At 36.4% G+C, this 20,143-nt stretch overlaps 1 protein-coding gene across 1 annotated transcript; it reads right to left on the minus strand.

The window, feature by feature from the left end:
• Nucleotides 1-18,777: 18,777 nt before the first annotated feature.
• LOC149223908 (uncharacterized) lies at nucleotides 18,778-19,873 on the minus strand. The gene is made up of 2 exons (XM_089383427.1): nucleotides 19,524-19,873; nucleotides 18,778-19,427 (listed from the first exon to the last, which is right to left on the minus strand). The coding sequence occupies exons 1-2, from the start codon at nucleotides 19,768-19,770 to the stop codon at nucleotides 18,844-18,846; spliced, it is 831 nt and encodes a 276-aa protein (XP_089239553.1). The 5' UTR covers nucleotides 19,771-19,873; the 3' UTR covers nucleotides 18,778-18,843.
• Nucleotides 19,874-20,143: the final 270 nt, after the last annotated feature.

Here is a 20,143-nt window from a genome sequence, read left to right on the forward strand (position 1 = left end):
TTTCTTTTCATTAGTGTGCAGTTAGATAGTTTAGATGTCATTTCTTTCATGCTATATGATGATATTTCCATAGCCTTTAGCTTAACGCCATTTTAGAAGTTAATTGGCGAAATATTGTGATTATAAGTGAGATAATTGGCTTTTCTTTTCATTAGTGTGAAATTAGATAATTTAGATGTCATTTATTTCATGCAATATGATGATATTTCCTGAGCCTTTAGCTTAACACCAATTTAGAAGTTAATTAGCGAAATGTTGTGATTATGGATGAGATTATTGGCTAACCATTAAAAGCAGTTTCAAGTTTTTACTTTTTAATTGCAGTAGTTTTATTTTTGCTTTCTTGGATTTCATTTAGGTGTTATTATTTTTGCTTTTATTTCATAGACATTTTGCTGGCTTAGATTAAAGTTTTGATTTGCTTCATTTTCTCCTTAATTAGGTTCTAACATTAGAAGTCATTAGATTTAATTGTCCATTAACATTTATAGATTTCACTTAGAAGCATAGCTTTTCTTTCTTAGATTAAGCATAAGAAACAAAACCCCCAAAAACAACAAAAAACTATAAAACAACGAAGTAAGAAAAATGGTTAACTAAGAACATATGGTGCACCACATTTCATTAGTTTACGATACCTGCATTGATAATTTATGTAGAGCAATTTAGGACACTAAATTGACTAAAAATTTTGGCGTCGTTGCCGGGGAAGTGTAATTATGAGACCTTATTTTTTGCATCTAAAAAAAATAATAATAATTTTTTGAGTATGCTCTCCTCTTGCACTTTGTGTGATTTGGAGGATCAGAAAAAGAATTGTTATGTTTAAAAAAAGAGAGAGAGAGAGAGAGAAAGGGGACAAAATAAACTTCATCATTTCATTTGATTCAATAAAAAAAAAAAAAAATTCAACTGCTTTGATAGGTTCAGTTGTCCAAGATTGATTGGTTATGGTTTATAGTGACCCTCAAAATACTGTGTCCTGTTTTAACAAGATTTTGCAAATTCACTGCGGAATGTAGCCTGATTCCGGAGCTAACTGTGAATTCCGTATCTAATTCCAAGGTCTAGCAGGTTACAGGCATCCAATGAAGAAACCGACCACATGGGCATCTCCAGAATCATCCTGACATGGATCCTATCCTAGTCACCCAACCCAGATCGATAAAAAAATCAGCTTAAGACCTCAGTCAAAGTCCTGTTTTTAGCATATTTACCTTGAAGTCTTTACTGCCTGGAATTGAAAATCATTAATCATTCTTATAAAATTTTACAATTTCAGAGAAGAAAAAAAGGAAAACAACATATGGCTATCTTCAATCATAGCTTTCACTGTGGCCTCAATAGAAAATTTCCATCCCTGTTCAAGCTTTAGCCTTAAAACGAACCTGCAAAAACGTTTAATATATATATATATATATATATATATATATATATATATATATATATATATGTAAAGAATCTACAAAAGCCTCCTCTAGTTGTTTGCCTGACTCTTGTAATCAGCAGCAGCAAGCCAATGTTAGTGAAAATCCTCTGTTCAGCCGGAACATCCCAACTGAGACCATACCTATATGGAGATGCTTGCCAACATTTATGAGAAAATCAGTGGCCTTCCAATATTGCGTACCGGTTACTTTGTAGGTATTTGTGGTGCAGGACTTTTGCAACAAAATTGTGAGTGAAAGAAGACAATATAATTACCAGCTTTGCGCTATCTCTAGCAGCAAATGCGAGGATGTCTGTGCAAGAAACAGTGTTTGGGCAAACCTCCTCTAATCTTGATTTCGCTGCATCAATAACTTCAAATCCGTGAAGACTTGGATTGTTAGCTGGACTATCCTTCTCTGCGGTGTTGTTGGCACTGAAATCTATGAGTACTTTTTGCATATTTTCCTCCAAATGATGTCAAGGTTATGCACATTCCAAAATACATTGCTCCAATTTTTTTCAGAAATAGAGCTCGTACAACAAAACACATTTGCCACAGAAAAACGCAAAACATTAAAAAAAAACGTCAAACTTCAATTGCACGTTCTAGCCAAACAGAGATGAATTTTGGAAAAATAAAACATGGGTTTTTTTCGGAAATAGGGTCAATTAGATAACCCAGAAATTGTTTTAAGAAACGTGAAGTGGTTTGGGAGATTTTTTCAGTTCTTTAAAGCCAATTTTTGCAGGCTGCGGGAGAGAAAAACAGATTTTAATTTATGAACAGTCTGTTGTTTTAACTCAGCGTGCTTGGAGAGGACAAAACCAATTTGTGAACCTAGTGTGTACTGGCATTCAATCTTATTTATGCATCATTAATGACTAACAGTGCCAACCTCTGTGACTGTAGTTTAGTTTAACAACCGACAGCAAAGATGTATCCCAATTGGATACGACTCTTCCTTGAAGCTTTTCACGTTTGATGGCTACACGGTTCGGATCTGAATTCTATCACACGGAATTTTTATGTAACTTGGATGTGTGGTTAAGTCGCTTTAAAGGGAATTACTTACACACTTGCTAACTTGTAATTAAATGCCTCCAGACACCTACTGCATTCATGAGAATAGTTGTGGCTCGTGTTTTTATTATGATTATCATAATAGTCACAAGCTTACATTGTAGGAGAGAGCATAATATTGAGACAAATCTGCATGTTGGCTATGCATTTGTTGTATTCTGTGTTAATTTTAATTGCAAATACAGAAATTTTCTTGTTACTATATGAAACTGTTTTGCTTTATATGCTATTACTATTTACAGAGTTCCTACACGCAGACAATGAAGAAAATTTGTAAAAGATATCAGAAAAGCTCATGAATAATTGGTCCTGTGCACCAACTGTGATCTTGGGCTTTCTCCTTGGTACTTGACTGCATAAAATATTTTTCCAATAACTTAAATCAGAGAACTGGTGGTTGGCTGTCTTTTAGCTGCGGAACGCAGCTCTGTTCTGCAGCTAACTAGAAATTCCGTAGCCATTTTTATGCTTTTGTAGGTTATAAATGTTAAGAGATGAAACGAGCCACATGGGTAGCTGGGAAAATGTCAGTACATGGATGGTGTCCTATCCATTTGATCCAAGTTGATGAAAAAGAGCCTGATCAAAGGGAAGTCAAGGTGTGTGTTATCATTAAGTCGCCACACTAAGTCGCCGCATGTCAAGAAAAAAACAAACAATTTTGAATCAATGAAATGAATAAGTTATTTACTCACTTTTCTGAAGGTATTGATTAATTTTGGATTGATGATGAAAAATGAATGGCTAAGTTTTTATTCAAGATTTTTAGCTACAGATATTGCACACATTTCGCAGCTAAAGTCATTCCGCAGCTAATGCCATTCTGCAACTGAAAAATCTCATTGTTCAAATCAGCCTAGCTTTCTTATATAAAATCAGATTTTGATGATTCAAGTGTCATTGGAAAGATCTCAACAATATCACATAATGTTAAATCCATCATCAGAGTTTGACACAGTAAATAATGAAATAAATTGCTGAAAAGAAGCAACATTTGACTTGAGGCACTAATTCCAAAGCAGGTATAAATTATTTTGATTTTTCTTTGAGAATTTGTTTCATTAATACAAAGTTTTTGTGTGTAAATATCATAACTAGAGAGATTGGCCATCTCTCTCCTTTGATAATCTTACATTCCATTGCAGAAGAAATATCAATTTTTTCTTGCAGGTTCCAGGAGGAAGGACAAATGACTACAAGTGAATGGTGTCTCTCTAAGAGACCAATTTGTTTCATAAGAGGATGATTAGCAACAAAGAGGAAATATGCTAATGTAAAATTAGATCCAAATACTTGAAAAAATTTCAAATACCATTGTCTCCATCACATCCATACTTCATAATAAATCATTCACCTCATTTCCCTTCATATTTTCCATTTACATTCACATACACTTTCCATTACTTTTTCTCCATTCATAACCCACAAATAAAAGCAAGAGACTCATTCACATGCTTAGTTCCCATTGCCATTTCTACTCTCCATTGTCATCTTCCATTTTCATCTTCTCTTTCCTGTCATTTTCATTTTGCAAATAAGCCCTGCTTTAATGCAAATTATTGAGTCCATAGTCCTTTGAGTCTAAGTTCCTTGTAAAGACACCTTGAGGCTTGCATGCCTTAATGACAAGTCCTCATGCCGACAAACAATGGTAATAAACTAATGTCCATTTTTCATTAGATCTTCTAGGTGACTCGACATCGGCAAAACTATTCGTACCTAGCAAGATGTGTTTGGGCATCTTGACTCTCATTGTCATCAATGGTGAGAGTTTTCATGTTGACCAGTGGCATCCATTAATGGTCACTAAGTCAACAATTTCCTGCTATATTCGACATTAGAACATCTTTTCACATAGGAGGAATTGTGCCAACGAATTTTGAAGACATGAAGACTATTATTTTCACCATTTTGGAGCAGATTCAACAAGTTTTAGTAGAAGCAATAAAAAGTCATCTTGACTCTTTATCCATGACTCTTCTTGTTCAACCACTTGAAGAACATTATGATCAGAATTTTTGAAGCCACCACACATACAACTCATCCAGTTCAAAGGGTAAGTTAAGGTACATCATTTTCTAACTTTTGACTATAGAATTCCATAAAAAGTTAGAATGATAATTGTTGGAAAAACATTTCTCTTCCTCATTTCATAAAATTGCCAATACCATCAGTTTGGGGGGGGGGAATACATTCATATTCATATCTTGCCATGTCCTTATCATATTTAGGAGCCCACATACTTCTAACATATATTAACTATTACATTGATATTATGAGCATACAATGGCTTTTCAAAAGTGCATAAAAGATAAATTGGATACAAACACAATCATGGTTGTCACACAAGAACCAACCATCATACAATCCAATAAAGATATACTTTACAACAATAATCAAAATATCATTATGCAAATTCAAAGATCAAAATAAATGCAACAACTAAATATGGTTGTAATGCAAGAACCAACCATGTTGCAATTCAAGTAAAACACTTTGCAGAAGTATGAAGTTATCAAATGATATTATGCAAAGTTAAGCCAAATCTCAAGGATCAAAAGAATTAATGTAATATATATTGCATGAGGACATGCAATAGCTTTAGTTGGGGGGTAAGTTGGGTCTTGAAATTGTCATTCATTTCCATTACACTTTCACTATTATGTCCATTATATCACCTCCATTTCGCTACTATGTCACTACATTCATCCCACTTTCATTATCATTGAGCCACATTTATGTTTTTTCAAACTTTATTAATTCTTAGCCTTTTTAAGTGAATTTATGGTTAAAAATTAGAAAATAATGTGCATATGATTATACCTAACAAGTGGGTTGAGATTGTTGACATGTATAGGTTAAAAGGAGGCTTCTAGAAGACCTTTATGTGGCACCCTAAGGCTAAATTTGAATTTGAATGGAGAGAATCATGGGATCATGAGGATATGTGTCACATCTCCTAATTGTATTAAAAATCTAAGAAGACATGTGTCTTATCAGTTCCTAATTTTGATTAGGACTCTAGAGGTAGAGGGAGAGATTCATGGACTCTCATTAATGAGATGGCTTCTCATCTTTTTGTATAAATAGGAGATCTCTCTCCTTCATTTGGGAGCTCAGCTTTTTAGTTCTTAAGCTGGTAGCTTTGTAGCTTTTTGGTAGCTCTTTAGCTTGGAGTTTGTAGTTCTTCCTTGATGGCTTTTGAAAGCTTTGGAGAGTTTTGTTGTACTTTGTAATTTTGAAGAATTTGAATAAAGCTTTGATTTCTCAACATGGAAGGAGATGTGAAGTAGATGTCATGGAGCATATTAGAATGTAAAGTAGAGTAGATTTTATTTTGTAATTTTGCTTTGATTTCATTCAAGTATGTCATTTGATTGCTTTCAAGTTTGATAGATTAGAGTTTCCATTCACGCAATTTTAATTTATGCAAGTGTGTTCAACCGGTTGATTGTAGATTAGTTTTCTTTACATGTTTCTTGTATTTGCTTATTAGATTAGTCTGTCATGCTATATGATGATATTTCCAGAGCCTTTAGCTTAACACCGTTTTAGAAGTTAATTGGTGAAATATTGTGATTATAGGTGAGATGATTGGCTTTGTTTTTCATTAGTGTGCAATTAGATAGTTTAAATGTCATTTATTTCATGTTATATGATGATAATTCCGGAGCCTTTAGCTTAACACCGTTTTAGAAGTTAATTGGCGAAATATTGTGATTATAAGTGAGATGATTGGCTTTGCTTTTCATTAATGTGCAATTAGATAGTTTAGATGTCATTTCTTTCATGCTATATGATGATATTTCCAGAGCCTTTAGCTTAACACTGTTTTAGAAGTTAATTGGCGAAATGTTGTGATTATAGGTGAGATGATTGGCTTTGATTTTCATTAGTGTGTAGTTAGATAGTTTAGATGGCATTTCTTTCATGCTATATGATGATATTTCCGAAGCCTTTAACTTAACACCGTTTTAGAAGTTAATTGGCGAAATATTGTGATTATAAGTGAGATAATTGGCTTTGCTTTTCATTAGTGTGAAATTATATAATTTAGATGTCATTCCTTTCATGCCATATGATGATATTTCCAGAGCCTTTAGCTTAACAATGATTTAGAAGTTAATTGGTGAAATGTTGTGATTATGGATGAGATTATTGGCTAGCTATTAAAGCAGTTTCAAGTTTTTACTTTTTAATTGCAGTAGTTTTATTTTTGCTTTCTTGGATTTCATTTAGCTGTTATCATTTTTGCTTTCATTTCATAGACATTTTTCTGGCTTAGATTAAAGTTTTGATTTGTTTCATTTTCTCCTTTCTTTAGAAATTAGGTTCTAACATTAGAAGTCATTAGATTTAATTGTCCATTAACATTTAGAGATTTAACCTAAAAGCATAGCTTTTCTTTCTTAAATTAAGCATAAGAAACAAAACCCCCAAAACAACAAAAAACTATAAAACAACGAAGTAAGAAAAAGGGTTAACTAAGCACATATGGTGCACCACACTTCATCAGTTTATGATACCCGGATTGATAATTTATGTAGAGCAATTTAGGACACTAAATTGACTAAACATATTCCACAAATTGACCTTGCACTAGTTCCTCCAACAGTTAGAATTATTTTAACTAGCCATAACTCAATTTAACTGAAATATATTTCTACAAATTAGAAATAAATCATACTGCACCGAAATCAAGCTTCCCCAACTCGAATTAACCTAGTTAATTGAGGGCAAAGTTCCATGTCACCTCAGTTAACTACCCCCAATATTTTTGCTGAAATGGAAATTCAAATTTTTTCTAGTTTGATCAAGGCAAAGTCAAACTGAGTTTTTATTAATTCATTTTCAACAAGGAATGATGATGGTTATCGACCCATGGTGTTTCTTCTGACACACTTCTTGATAGGGAAAATTGCGATGACAATGAAATATGTTGGCTATACAAGGCACAATGTCGCATGTAATAATGCAAAATAATTGTGACAGTCTCCAAATATAGGGTTTTTAAGGTATGTAATCTAGGATCCTTATCTTTTATGGAGAGGTATTTATTCCATATTTTCCAAGGATTGATGACAATAGTTTTTCGGATGGTGAAAAATCCAGATTTAACGTCATTTGTCTGGATGCGACAAATTAATGTGTAACAACTAGGAAGTCTTAAAGGCAAGAAAAATCATAGAAATGATGAGTATGTGACTCACCTAGACGTATTCAAGTTGAACGATCTGGAGGAAATGAAAGGTTTTGACCCTCAATTTATATTTTCTCTTCATCTCAATTCTTTTAACTATGGTAGTATGTTTCATGAAAATCAAGTTGAAGGTGTTGGAGATAATTAGATCTTTCCTAATACTTTGCAACCTTTTCATGAATATTTTAGTGTCTTTTTCAACACTAACTTGTCAATGAAACAAAATGGACACTCAGTTGTGAGCATTGGTTCTATTAGCCCTAAGGAGCAGTGTTGACTTTTTGAAGGTCAACGGGAAAATTCGGTCTGTTTTGCTATTCGTAAAAGGGGTCCCGCACAGGCCATTTCCTACTCCTTACTTTAATCCGCTCCCACTTTACCATTTCTCTTTCCTAACTTAACCTTTGCACCCCGACAAGTTCCTCTCTGGCCTTAGCCCCAAGCACAATAGCCAAAATCCCCATAAAACCTCACCCATATGCCTTACGCGCCTATAGCACATTTCCCGAAGGCATCTCGTACCTTCACCGCATCTTCGTTGTTGATCTTCCCCAGCCAATCCAATGGTCCACGTCCCATCTAATACACCAACTTGTCTGACACTCCTCCACCGTTAGATCACCCCCACCAGATCTAACGACTATTTCCCATATTGCATAGACAACAAGCACGATATGTACCCGCCCAATGAGGGCATTTTTTCTTTTTCACCGCCGCTATGTGTCATCTACTAAATGGCATTGGGTGAGTTCTGACACTTACCACTTACCTCCCTATGCTTGCGTGATAAAAACCATTACCACTCAAATCAAACCACCCCACTTGTTATCGCCCGCACGTCTCTGCCACCCAATAACCATCCGATTCGCTTGCTTGAAGATCCAACAACCCGGATATATTCCGCTCACATCATGACCACTAGCCTCCAAAAACAATCTCCACCACACACCTCCCTTGATCCGATGGCCACCATTCACGATCGCTCACCACCGTTCATCTGCCCATGCACTCCATACCTCATGTCCTATTTGCTACGCGAAGAAGAGAAGAAGAAGATGGCTGACTCTGTCAATCTGGTGACAGTCTGACCATGAAACTGAATTAAAAGAAGAGCATGGCCAGAGGAGAAAAGGACACATCACGACTCAACAACCAAATTAAACAGTCATGGAACTCCACTGCCATGATTAATCCGACCACCTTGAGGACAACATGGTACTAGAACCGATCAGGTTTTCCTAGTGGAGAAAGCAACTACGTTCAAAGACGCTATCGGACAGTTAATGGTAGTTGGTGGTCAATTAAGACCCCTCCATCCCTAATCGGCTAAGGGCCATTGTAATGATAGATTATAAATATCCGACAGCAAGATGTAATGAAGGTTTGGCAATTGTGTTTCGGTTCAACTTTTGGATACTATAGATATTCTGTAACTTGCAGCGTCTCATATTCATTTTCAACAATGCAAGCTTCTTTTGCTGTTAATTACTCAATGCCCATTTCTCCTCTATTTTAAGCTTGTGCCTGAAGTGTTGTATTCATGATTTCTTCTATGTCTAATGCTCGATAACTGTCATCTTATCTCTGGATTGGACAATTGAATGTATCAGTGAGTAGGTCACTCAGGGTTCTTCTGAATCCAATGCAAGATAACTGTCATCTTATCTCTGCATTGATAGATTATATTTTCAAGTTTCTTTACTAGTTGCATCTGGCCATCATACATTCTGTATGCATCTGCTGGTGTGGTTAGTATTCTTCGTCTATTCACCTAATTCCCAAATGGTTGAGCATTGGTGGTCTAAAGCCTTGTAGTCTGAGGGTGTTCATGCATGTCTGGAGTGAAAACATAGTAGAAGTCATTCACTGGTTTGAACCAAACCATCCCCCTTCCGAATAAGTTCCTAGAACCATATTGAAGATTATATGTTACCAGGCATCTTCGAGCTACAACCTAGGAGAGTTTCCTGGAGCACTAACATAATTGGTGCCGCTGCCAGGGAGAGGAGATTGAAGCTCAGCTTCCCTGGGAGACGACACAGATCCAGCTTTGATGATAGACGAAGTCTAGACACATTTTTGGTTGAAATCATCTATCTGGAAACTCTAGTGGAGGCTGAAACTCTTGGAGACTCCACATCACATTTCTGGCTCAATTTGTGAGGCACACTCAGAGAAATCCACAGAAATCACCAGCTGGCCCAGTACCTGACCCTAAGAAGATTATCAAGGAAAGAAAGATATCACAAAAGGGAGCATCAGGATCAGGTAAACCTAAAAAATATTATGGATCTCTGCAAGAAATGGTGGGGTGAACCTTGACATTCCCCTTTGACTCTTTGACTGTCCTCATGACTCTTCAACTCGTTTACAAATATCTCTTTATGTTACATAGTGATTGTTCGCATTCCACTAATGACACTTGGAATTTTGCCTACAATATATTTACAAATAATATACATTTCCACATATACCCATGTGGGACAAAATAGGCTAGAGACAGCCAAACAAGACACAACACTATGACTCGAAAGTCTGGGGAAGACCAACTCGGCAACATCCACCTGATGAATCTTAGTGACATACTGATACCTAGCTTGGTATTGTGCTATTGTCTCCCCATACTGTTTGGTGATGTCTTTTTGGAAACAGAGTCTTGCCTCCATGGCTTCTTGGTATATGGTCCTAGAACCTTTTTCCAACTCATCTTGGAGCATGCAAAACATTGTACTGAGTACAACGGGACCACCAATGAACTTCAACATGTTTTTTGCACTCAGATGCAAGTCATCACTGGTGGCCTCTTGCATTAACTACCCCATGTACATGTCGACCTCCAGATGGACTTGGCTAGTCTCAATGGCTTCAATAAGGGAACCAATTGAAGGGATCTTGTGTGTCCTCACCATGACATCCAGACTCTTGAACAACCGTGCATAGGAAGCCTCAATGTTACTAATGAGTGGAGGGATATTCTCATAATTTCAGATCAACATCTGAATCAGTGTTTTGCTTAGCTCTATCTGCAACTTCATTATCTTATGCAAGTAAAGTGGGGCTCCCTTGTATCTCATTGTCCATTCATGTACGCGTGTATTAGAAGCATGTATATCCTTAAGTGTTTGTTAAATCTTTATGCACCACTGCTAAAAACCATATAGATGGACAACTGCCTTGTGCACAGTGAAAACTTTGTCATAAAGTTTCTGCATGGTGATCTCAAGAGTTGATGCTTCATCAAGTATTGCTTTCCTCATCTCTACCATAACGAATCCTGTAGATTGTTTTGCCCTTTGCATGTCTGCTTGCAAGTCCTTTTCCATTTGATAATTCTCTGCTAACACGAAATTGACATTTGAGCTCATGGCTTCTGCATAAGCCTTAGTGAAATCATCCATGGTAGCTAGATGCTTTCTATCATCTAAAACTATCACCCTTTCCTTCATAAATGTAGGTGATGCATGATCATCGGGGAAATAATTTCTCTGTGTCTACACAATATTTTGCTACAACTCATTAAAGGATATATTGTACACATCCATCACTAGATCATCATGAAGGAGAACAACCTCTCCTTTCTCGCTCAGGATTGGTTTTGATACTCGAGGTGGTGGATACTGTGGGGTGAACTCGGATGCTCTCAGCATGAGGGTCGTATCTTTCTCCTATGGATCCTATGCCAAATTTGTGTCCATCTCTTTAACCATTTTCTCAATCTGCTGAGCAAGTTTGTGATCCTGTGACTTCTCACCCTCTTCTTCATCTATTGGCTCTTCTGACTCCTCAACCTGTATAAATGCAGTTTTCTTTGTCATTGTGCCTTGCCTTTCTTCTTGTTCCTGTTTCTGCTTCTCTTCCCTCTCTCTCCTTCTTAGCTCCTGCTTTTCTTTCAACTTCTTCTCTATTTCTTGTAACTTCCTTTCTGCTTCCTCCGACCTTTTCTTTTCTCTCTTCCTTTTCTTTGCTCTCTTTATGTGTTGCTTCCTTTTTTCCTCCACTACCAAAGTTTCTTTCTCAGCGAGAGGATCTTCTTTAAACTTGTAGCTTTGCTCATCCTCTGGGTTCTCGGCAATATTTATCTTACCTTTGTCCTATGTCGGTTTGTTGCTCACTGCTGCTATTGTTGTTGCTTCCTATGGTGCTGCTGCCTACAAAGAAACTTTCCATTCTATATCCATGCTGACTAGTCCATTCAGTTTGGAGTGGTTGTAACAATACCTCCAAGGATATTCCTCTTCCCAATGAAATGTCTCATACAATCCAATCCACGAAGGAAGAGCAGGCCATGGTGCCTTCTTCCTCCTATGCAACCCTGCTGATAAACCTGTGGAGATGTGATATGGAACCTCTTTCATGACCAACTTGTCCATGGAAAACCATGGTAACACATGCAGAGGCTTCTCTCCGCCAAACATCCTGATGAAGGTGCTATCGGGTGAGGCATACCAATCTGCAATGTTAAGTATTACCTCTATCGCTTCTTGGGACATGCAAGGTGGATCCTACTCAAAGATCAGCTTGTAAACCGGGATGATGAAATCATCAAATAGTCTCGTCATGAATCCTCGATAGTTGCACTCGAAAAGAAACTTGCAATAAATATTCATGGTAGTCTTTGATGGTGTCCATGTCCAACCCATGCCAGGAAACTAATGTTGGGCACAGATTGCATCAAGTAGGTACACGGACATATAGAATCTTGCTTGCTCATCCTTGGGTGGATTTTGGGCATTAGTCACATGGACTTTCAGCTGAAGAGTAAACAAATCTGACCAATTGAATAGCCTTTTGTCATTCACCAACTAGTCCAACACAACCACCCAATTATGTGGAAAGGTCTCCATTCTCTCTTGACCATACAGTTAGCATGCAAAGATGATAAGGAGTTGGTAGCCCTTTTTGAGTGAATTAGTCTTGTAAACATGATTATGTGTCAATCTAAACTTGGAAGGATCTTTCACCCAGCGCTTTATGACGTCTCTAGTGTTCACATTATTGTGGGCAACATAGAAAAGTCCATCCATGCGGTTCACCGGTTGTGGTAAGTGATACATCTGACGATAGTTTTCTGTCCTGAATGTAGCAAGTTGTGTTCCACACGCATTTCTAAATGTCATCATCTCATTATTGGTATGTGAAACAATCTTGAATGATGTCTGCACAAGGGAAGGTGGGGTACCTGCATGCAACCTTATATATGCTTGAATGGTGGATATTGACATAGACCTACCAATCTTCTAGATCTTCCTTGAATCTCCCTACAAATATATCCTTGATTTCCTGCAATTTTATCTTCATGTCCTTCTCTATGAACAACTGTGTGTCTGCATAAAATGGAAAGTTCACTGACACCTGCTCAACTACATCCCCAATGTTTCTCTTGATAGTATCCTTTGACGCAACTTTCTTGGAAGCCATGTTACCTATACTGCTAAAGAGCTACTCAACAATTGTTGCACTTGGAGACAAAGAGGACACTCACAACATGAAAATGTTAGCTTGAAATCGAAAGCACTTCAAGAATAGACCAAGAAACAAACTGGGCAATTCTTGGGAAGGATTGCACATTTCTTACTTTTAGAGGTGAGTAACTATCAGTTGGATCTGCGCATTGAGTAGTCCTACCTTCCAATGGGGAGGTGATGCTGACTAGAACTGTGCAATGCGCAGTTCAATAAGGATTGAGCTAGTTGTGACTGCACATTGCACAATCCTAGTGGCCAAGGCTTTAGGACTGGCTCCTAGAAATGTGCAGTTGGAGCTAGGCCTTGGCAGACTCTACGCAATTCCTGGAGCCAAAGCAAAGCCTTGAGATCCAGAAATGCACAGAGCATGCTAGGAAGAGCTAGATCAAGACCAAGGAAGTCCAGATCTACCCAAGGGCAACCGGAAAACGAGTAGATCTAAAATTTTAAGTGCAATAAACGATCAAACTGAAGAATAATGAAGCTTATGGAGAGAGTCACTACAACGATGACCTTTAGTGCAAAACCAGGGTTATGCATGCGGCGCTTATGAAAGGCAATGAAAAAATTAAAAAATCACTTCTACAAGCTAAAAAGGATCAAAACGGCAACGGTCATTTAATAAAACAGGTAAAACAACACTCTCACAAGCCAAGAAAATAAAAGTGACAGGGAAAGCGACAAAAAAATAGAAAAGCAAGACTTACCTAGAAAAGTTGTGACGACTGTGCCAAAGGTTCCTAGATCTCCTCGAGAATTCTATAGCTCCAATATAAAATGTGAAAATGAGCTCTAGCGACGTTCATTAAATAGATTTGGTTGATTTAGGGTTTATGATGCGAAGGCAAAAAGTATAGGAAAAAGTGACACATGGCAAAAGTTTCCAAAAATAATTCAAGTGTAACTCTGAATGCTAAAAATAGATCCCTATTTTTTAGGGATTCTTTTTCACTTTTTGATTTTTTCTTTTTCGGGAAAAAGTTGCCATGCATGCATGGAGAGATTGTGCAGTTCCAGGGAGAACTTGGCAACTCACTGGCACATGCATCGACCAACTGTTGAGGGAAAGATTTTACACAATTCATGGGCTAAGCGGCTCTAGTTTCCTCTCATTCTCTACATAGTTTCCCAGCTGAAGGTGAGCTTCCAATTGGGTCTGTGTAATTCTGGAGCCGAAGCTCACTGTTGGCTTGAATTGTGCATTTCCCAAGAGAAAGGTTGGTTGCCCTATAGGATTGTGCAACTCACTAAGGTAAGCCTAGAACCGAATTGCAACCAAGTCAAGAGGTCAGCTTGTGGTTAGACAGTAAAGCATGTAATAAAACACAATCTATGAAGCAAAATATCAAACTGATGAAAGCACAAGTACTTGAGTTAGCTTAAGATAAGTTGTTGGGATCTTAGTATGGAGGCTCGAAAACGAAGCATAGGAAAAATTTTGAGCTTGGTTGTAGTTGCTACAACACCTTCATATGTAATAACATCAATCCCTTACATGTTACTTTATCTTATATATATATATCTATGCAGACTCTTTGATCATCATGAGCTAGTGAACTTGTTACATATCATGAAGTGCCACAGAAATTATACATACTCTGCAATTTTTCCTTATCTCGTCCTTGCAAAGATCTTATTCTTCTTCAGGTGTCAACAAATGATTATAGGTCCCTTAACTTCTTCAACTTCAGAACCTTCGTTGAGTTGTTAGCTTTGTCTAGGTTCCATCAATTTCTTTTCATATTTGAAACATAGAGATGAGTTTTATCAAACTCAATGTTTCAGTCCATTTGTGCCTTAGAGAAGTACTTCATATTTATTGATAATCTTGGTTTCTTTCTCAAAGTTCTGGTTCCTTCTAAGCATTTTGGCTTCATGGTGAAGTCCATCATTCTTGTATGTATAGAAACGAAATCTCATGACTACTTGATAATACTTCACAATCCAACATTGTAGTTGTACATCATAAGTATTTTTTTAAACATAAGATATAATTGTTTCACATATCATTGTCTTACTCTTAACAAGGGTAATTGTTACAACTGTTTCTCATACTAGGTCACTACCTTGCCACATGTTGTTATATAACCAGGTCACTGTCATGCTATCACTATTAATTCATACACCAAATCTGCCAAATATCATCAAACCAAACCTATTGTCACGAGGGTTTCCTTAAGTATGCAAGCCATAATAAGCCATAGTGAACCACATAGTATAGTGAACCATTATAATAATGAAATATTTGAATATATATGAAGTCATTGTAATAGATGAAATACATGTGATCTTAGAGTATGAGAGAGTTGTTGTAGGTTAATAACAAGATACAAGGATACATTGCGTCCCACAGAGATTCAAGTGAACCACAGATTATAATAGCGAGTGAGTCAGTATAATTTAATATGATCTATAGAAAATGAGCCACAAAGTCAATGTGAGCCACAGGTTTATGCAAGCCATCAAGAATATGTAGTCTATTTTAAATGCGAGTCCTCATTCAAATAATACAAGCCATCTAAAATGCAAACCATAAAATAGATGCATTCCTCTCTGAGATTTGATGCAAACTAGGTGTGCCACAATAAGTCATATAGGAATATAAATTTGAGTCATAATACAATAGTGATGATACTAATATATGATCCAAGTAACTGTCATGTCACCACATATAAATGATTCCACTGCCCCATATGTGCACCATAGAGAGATTCCATTCCATAAATGAATCATAGATAAAGTCATAAAGAACGAGCCATTACACAAACCATTGTGATTATTAAAGAGGTAGATTCGAACACTATGTGTTGTGTGTCATAAAAATATAATGAATCACAGGTTTAAGCCTTAGTGAGTCTCATAACATATACATCGAACCTCTGTTCAGAGTATACAAGTCACTATGGATGTAATTTGTGCCACAAGTAACATAAACAAGTCTATGTCAATTAATACGAGCTATAGGATAGTGCGAGCTTTAGAAGTAAGAATATAGATAGAGATCAACGAGCCTCATAAAGATCAAAGAACTGTATACAAAGATTAATGAACCACGGGGAGCTCATGTAATTTCCTCAAAAACCATCACATAAGGAATAAAAAACTTATTAGATTTACGCCAACAGGAGTGATATTCAGAACTTCCATCCATTGACCTTAGCTCTAATACCATGTTGAGAAATTAGATATTTTATGAATTAGGGTTGACTTCTCTTAGCATGGTAATTATTTTTGAATTTGTTGGCTTATTATTTCTTTTAATACGTTCTTTTCATAAAATAATTACAAAAAACATGAACATGAAGATCAAAAAAGACAATGAACAAAAGATATAGGCTCCAAGCTAGGGAAAAACCCCTCCAAGGGGAAAACTTGGTAAATCTATTTGTCTTATAGAATCAAATCAAAGTGAGAAATCCAAGACCTAAATTCATCCTTCAATAGGCTAAGTTAAGCCTTCTAAAATCCACAACAAATTTGTACTTGTCTCAGATCTTCTATAGCCTGGGAATCTCACATTGTTTCAAATCTCTCAATAGCCTCTACAAAGCTCACACTGTTTCAAATATTCTTCCACATAATAATTTGCATTATTTAAGATCACAAAAGGCTAACATCTTAGACATCTAACGAAGAATCTCACACTTCTGTTGTAGAAGGATAGTCTTATAAACTTCACATTCCTTCATAAGAAAACAACCTTTGAACCTCACACCTTTTAACTTAGAATTAATTACAGAGAGCACTAAATTACATGTCTTTTGGGTGGAGGATGTATGCCAATATATAGTTGTTCTGGCATACGATAAAACACATCCTCTCATTGAGCACAATGATAATTATGAAGACTGAACCTAGTTAACATTTTCAATAGGAACCACATTGCAAAGTAAGTTATTTACTCAAAATACTTGTTATATTTTTGAGATGTAGCAAAGAAAATTATTTTCAAAGAAAATAGTGATGGTATTTAAATTAAAGAATAGATAAAAGAAATACAATTATTATGGAGGAAGGAATGGAAATAGTGGGTGGCTATTAATTTAAAAGAATATGTTGCCTTATGGTTGTAGTTCCTTAATTGTGATAGTATGATGATACATTAAGATGAAGCAATTGAAAAATTAATTTTAGATAGGCAATCTAACATTTGGTAGAAATATAAAGAGTGCAACAAGGATTTAGTTTCATTCACAAAATTCCTATTACATGTTCATAGATGTATTTGGCATTAACATGTCATTATTTTTATAAACCCTAGTAGGAAGCATAATTTAATCAATTTTAATTTGGCTAACATATTACAAGTTTTAGGAAGGAAATTAAAAGCACATAGGTTGAGGGTGAGAATATTTAAACTTTTAATGATTTGAATATTACCATGGATAACTGTGTTGCATTTGGGTTTTCCTCTTATATATAAAGATAATGTGGATATTATTTTATAACATCCTTGGATGGACATGGTTGGTACAATTAATATTAGTTAGCAAAATAAGTTATTAGAACTTTTTTACAAGAAAAAAACACATTGCATGATATTTTTCTTACTAAATAAGAAGGGCACAAGGGGCCACCTAATTTTTTTTTTGTAGAGAAACTAATGGCAATGTTTAAGGTTGAATCAAAAGGTACCCAATGCTTAGTACCCATGGAGGATAATACGAGGTACCCAATGGGGGTAATAATAGATAAGCGACCATATTGTGGAAAATAAAAACATTAGAAAGGTTTACTATAAGGTTCCACCTACTAGAAGGTTTCCTCACCAGAAAGTTCCTTAGAAGTTAAATAGAACCATGTAAAGAAGTAGAAGCAATGTAATGAGATTTATTGTGAAAAATATTGTAATCATAGCAATCATGATATATGTAATGTTTCTTTCCTTAAGGAATTAATAGTGTCACCCTACCTCAAGGATTTTATCTACATTCTTGTGTTCATTCTTCTATTGTCTATTGGATGGATCTATTATGTCATTCTCAAGTTAATATCTATCTTACATTACACCACACATGAAAAATATTATTATAGTTAATAAGATCCACATATATTGCTTCATGTCCCTTAATTGTAGATCAAATCTTCCATGCACAATAATTTTTTTAGGTTCTTATGAAGATTTTTCTACCATCAAATAATTTTACATATTCACATTCTAGATTTATAAATAGATCACAACATATACAAAAGGACTAATATTATAATTGTGGTTGCATAGCCTTTTTATACAACCTTCATATCAACCTTTTAGTGGTCATTTGCATGTCTCTTTCTTTGTTGGGTGATCGTTAGTAGTAAAATTTTAACAATATAGGAGTTAGAATGAAGGCATGACAAGTATCACAACCTCAATTGACGAAACCCTATATTACCTAACCAATGTCTTCTTCAACAAATTGATCAGCCCAATGTGGAAAATTTGATTAGATGTACACAATCATAATTCTGAGAAGCAATTTCGTGTAGATAATCAACATATAGATCCATTCTCAATTTTCAACAAAATTTACATTTACTAATTTTAGAACAACTTCAAACAACCTCTCACAATGTCTTATCATGACTCTCTTTCACAACTTCAATAGCCATGATCTTCGGGAAACTAAACTCTCATTCCAAATCTTGACTTTGACATTGAGTAGCAGAGAAAAGTCAAACACATATCAAGAAAGGGATAAAGGAAGACCTCTACACTCTTCCGCAATATTCCTGGCACACTTTCGTATATCCATAGAAACGTGGACGCCTTTGAAAGCCACTCTACGAAACAGCATCCAGGCTTCATCTTTAGAGAGGGGTTGTGCCTCATCAGCTATAATCCCTGAACCAACAGATGCATTTTCCTCTTTATATGCATAAAAGGATTTTGATGAAACAAACTGCATGGAAGTCACCAATCTTGACAATTCGGATTGCAACCTATGATACATCTTATCAAAAGATGCGCTCCATTCTCTTATTTCTGCGGAGTGTGTTGTGGGAATGAGATCGAATAGGCCTTTTGCCTTTGTAAGAGAACTTTGCAGCAATTGAAACCACCTCTTCACGATCTTCAGGAGCTCTTTCCTCGGATGTTGGAAAAGGATGGCAATATCGGGTTCATCTCGGAAGAGGGTAGTAATATCTTGCAGAAGGCCCTCCATCTGCCTCAAGTCAGTCTGAAGAATGTGACGGTTGTCCTCCTTGTTAATCACATCTTTCAACAGTTCCATGACCGGGGCGACCATACGGCTGTTTATGGCGTTGCCTGATAAAGCAATGTGCTTAAGCAAGTCATTTTGAAAGCCTTGATAGAGATGATCAAAAAATGCTTTCCAATCTCTTATTTCTTGGGAGAGAGTACTTCTGGGCTCGAGATCGAATAGGCCTTTTGCCTCTGTAAGCGAATTCTGGAGCAATTGTAACCAAATCTTCACGACCTCCGGAGGCTCTTTTTCTTCATATCCCAAGAAGGCAATAGCTTGTACAAGGTCCTCCATACCTCTCAAGTCAGTTTGCAGAATCTGACGGGTATCCTCCTCCTTAATAACTTCGTTCATCAACCACATGACTGGGTTGAATATGGCATTGATTGTGGTGACGGTTGCCATGGCTTTCTTGTTATTGTGGGAGAGCAGCGCAGACGATCAAAAGGATCGGAGAATGTGGGTGCTATCTCTGTAGCTTGCCGCAGGGGAAGGGCCGAGATGGATTACGGAGGGGAAGGGCCGAGATGGATTACGGAGTTGTAAGAGAGGCGGATTGTAAAGTCACCCAACCGACATTTACAGGCGCGGTGTTTTGATATAATGAAAGTTTATGAGAATTAAAAAAAATAAAAAGGAAAAGCATAAAGTGGGGTTTATACCCGTGTTCATAGTGTCGGTGATCATTTCACTTTTATTCAATAAATCAAGGAGCCTTAATCAGGGTAATCCTAGATCAAAGAAAAAAAAGAATTGTGCTACATTGGACGTAGAGTCG

This window comes from Pinus tabuliformis, chromosome Q (genome assembly GCF_031772625.1).
Source record: "Pinus tabuliformis cultivar Carrire ecotype Pingquan chromosome Q, CPIR1, whole genome shotgun sequence".
Classification (NCBI taxonomy): domain Eukaryota; kingdom Viridiplantae; phylum Streptophyta; class Pinopsida; order Pinales; family Pinaceae; genus Pinus; species Pinus tabuliformis.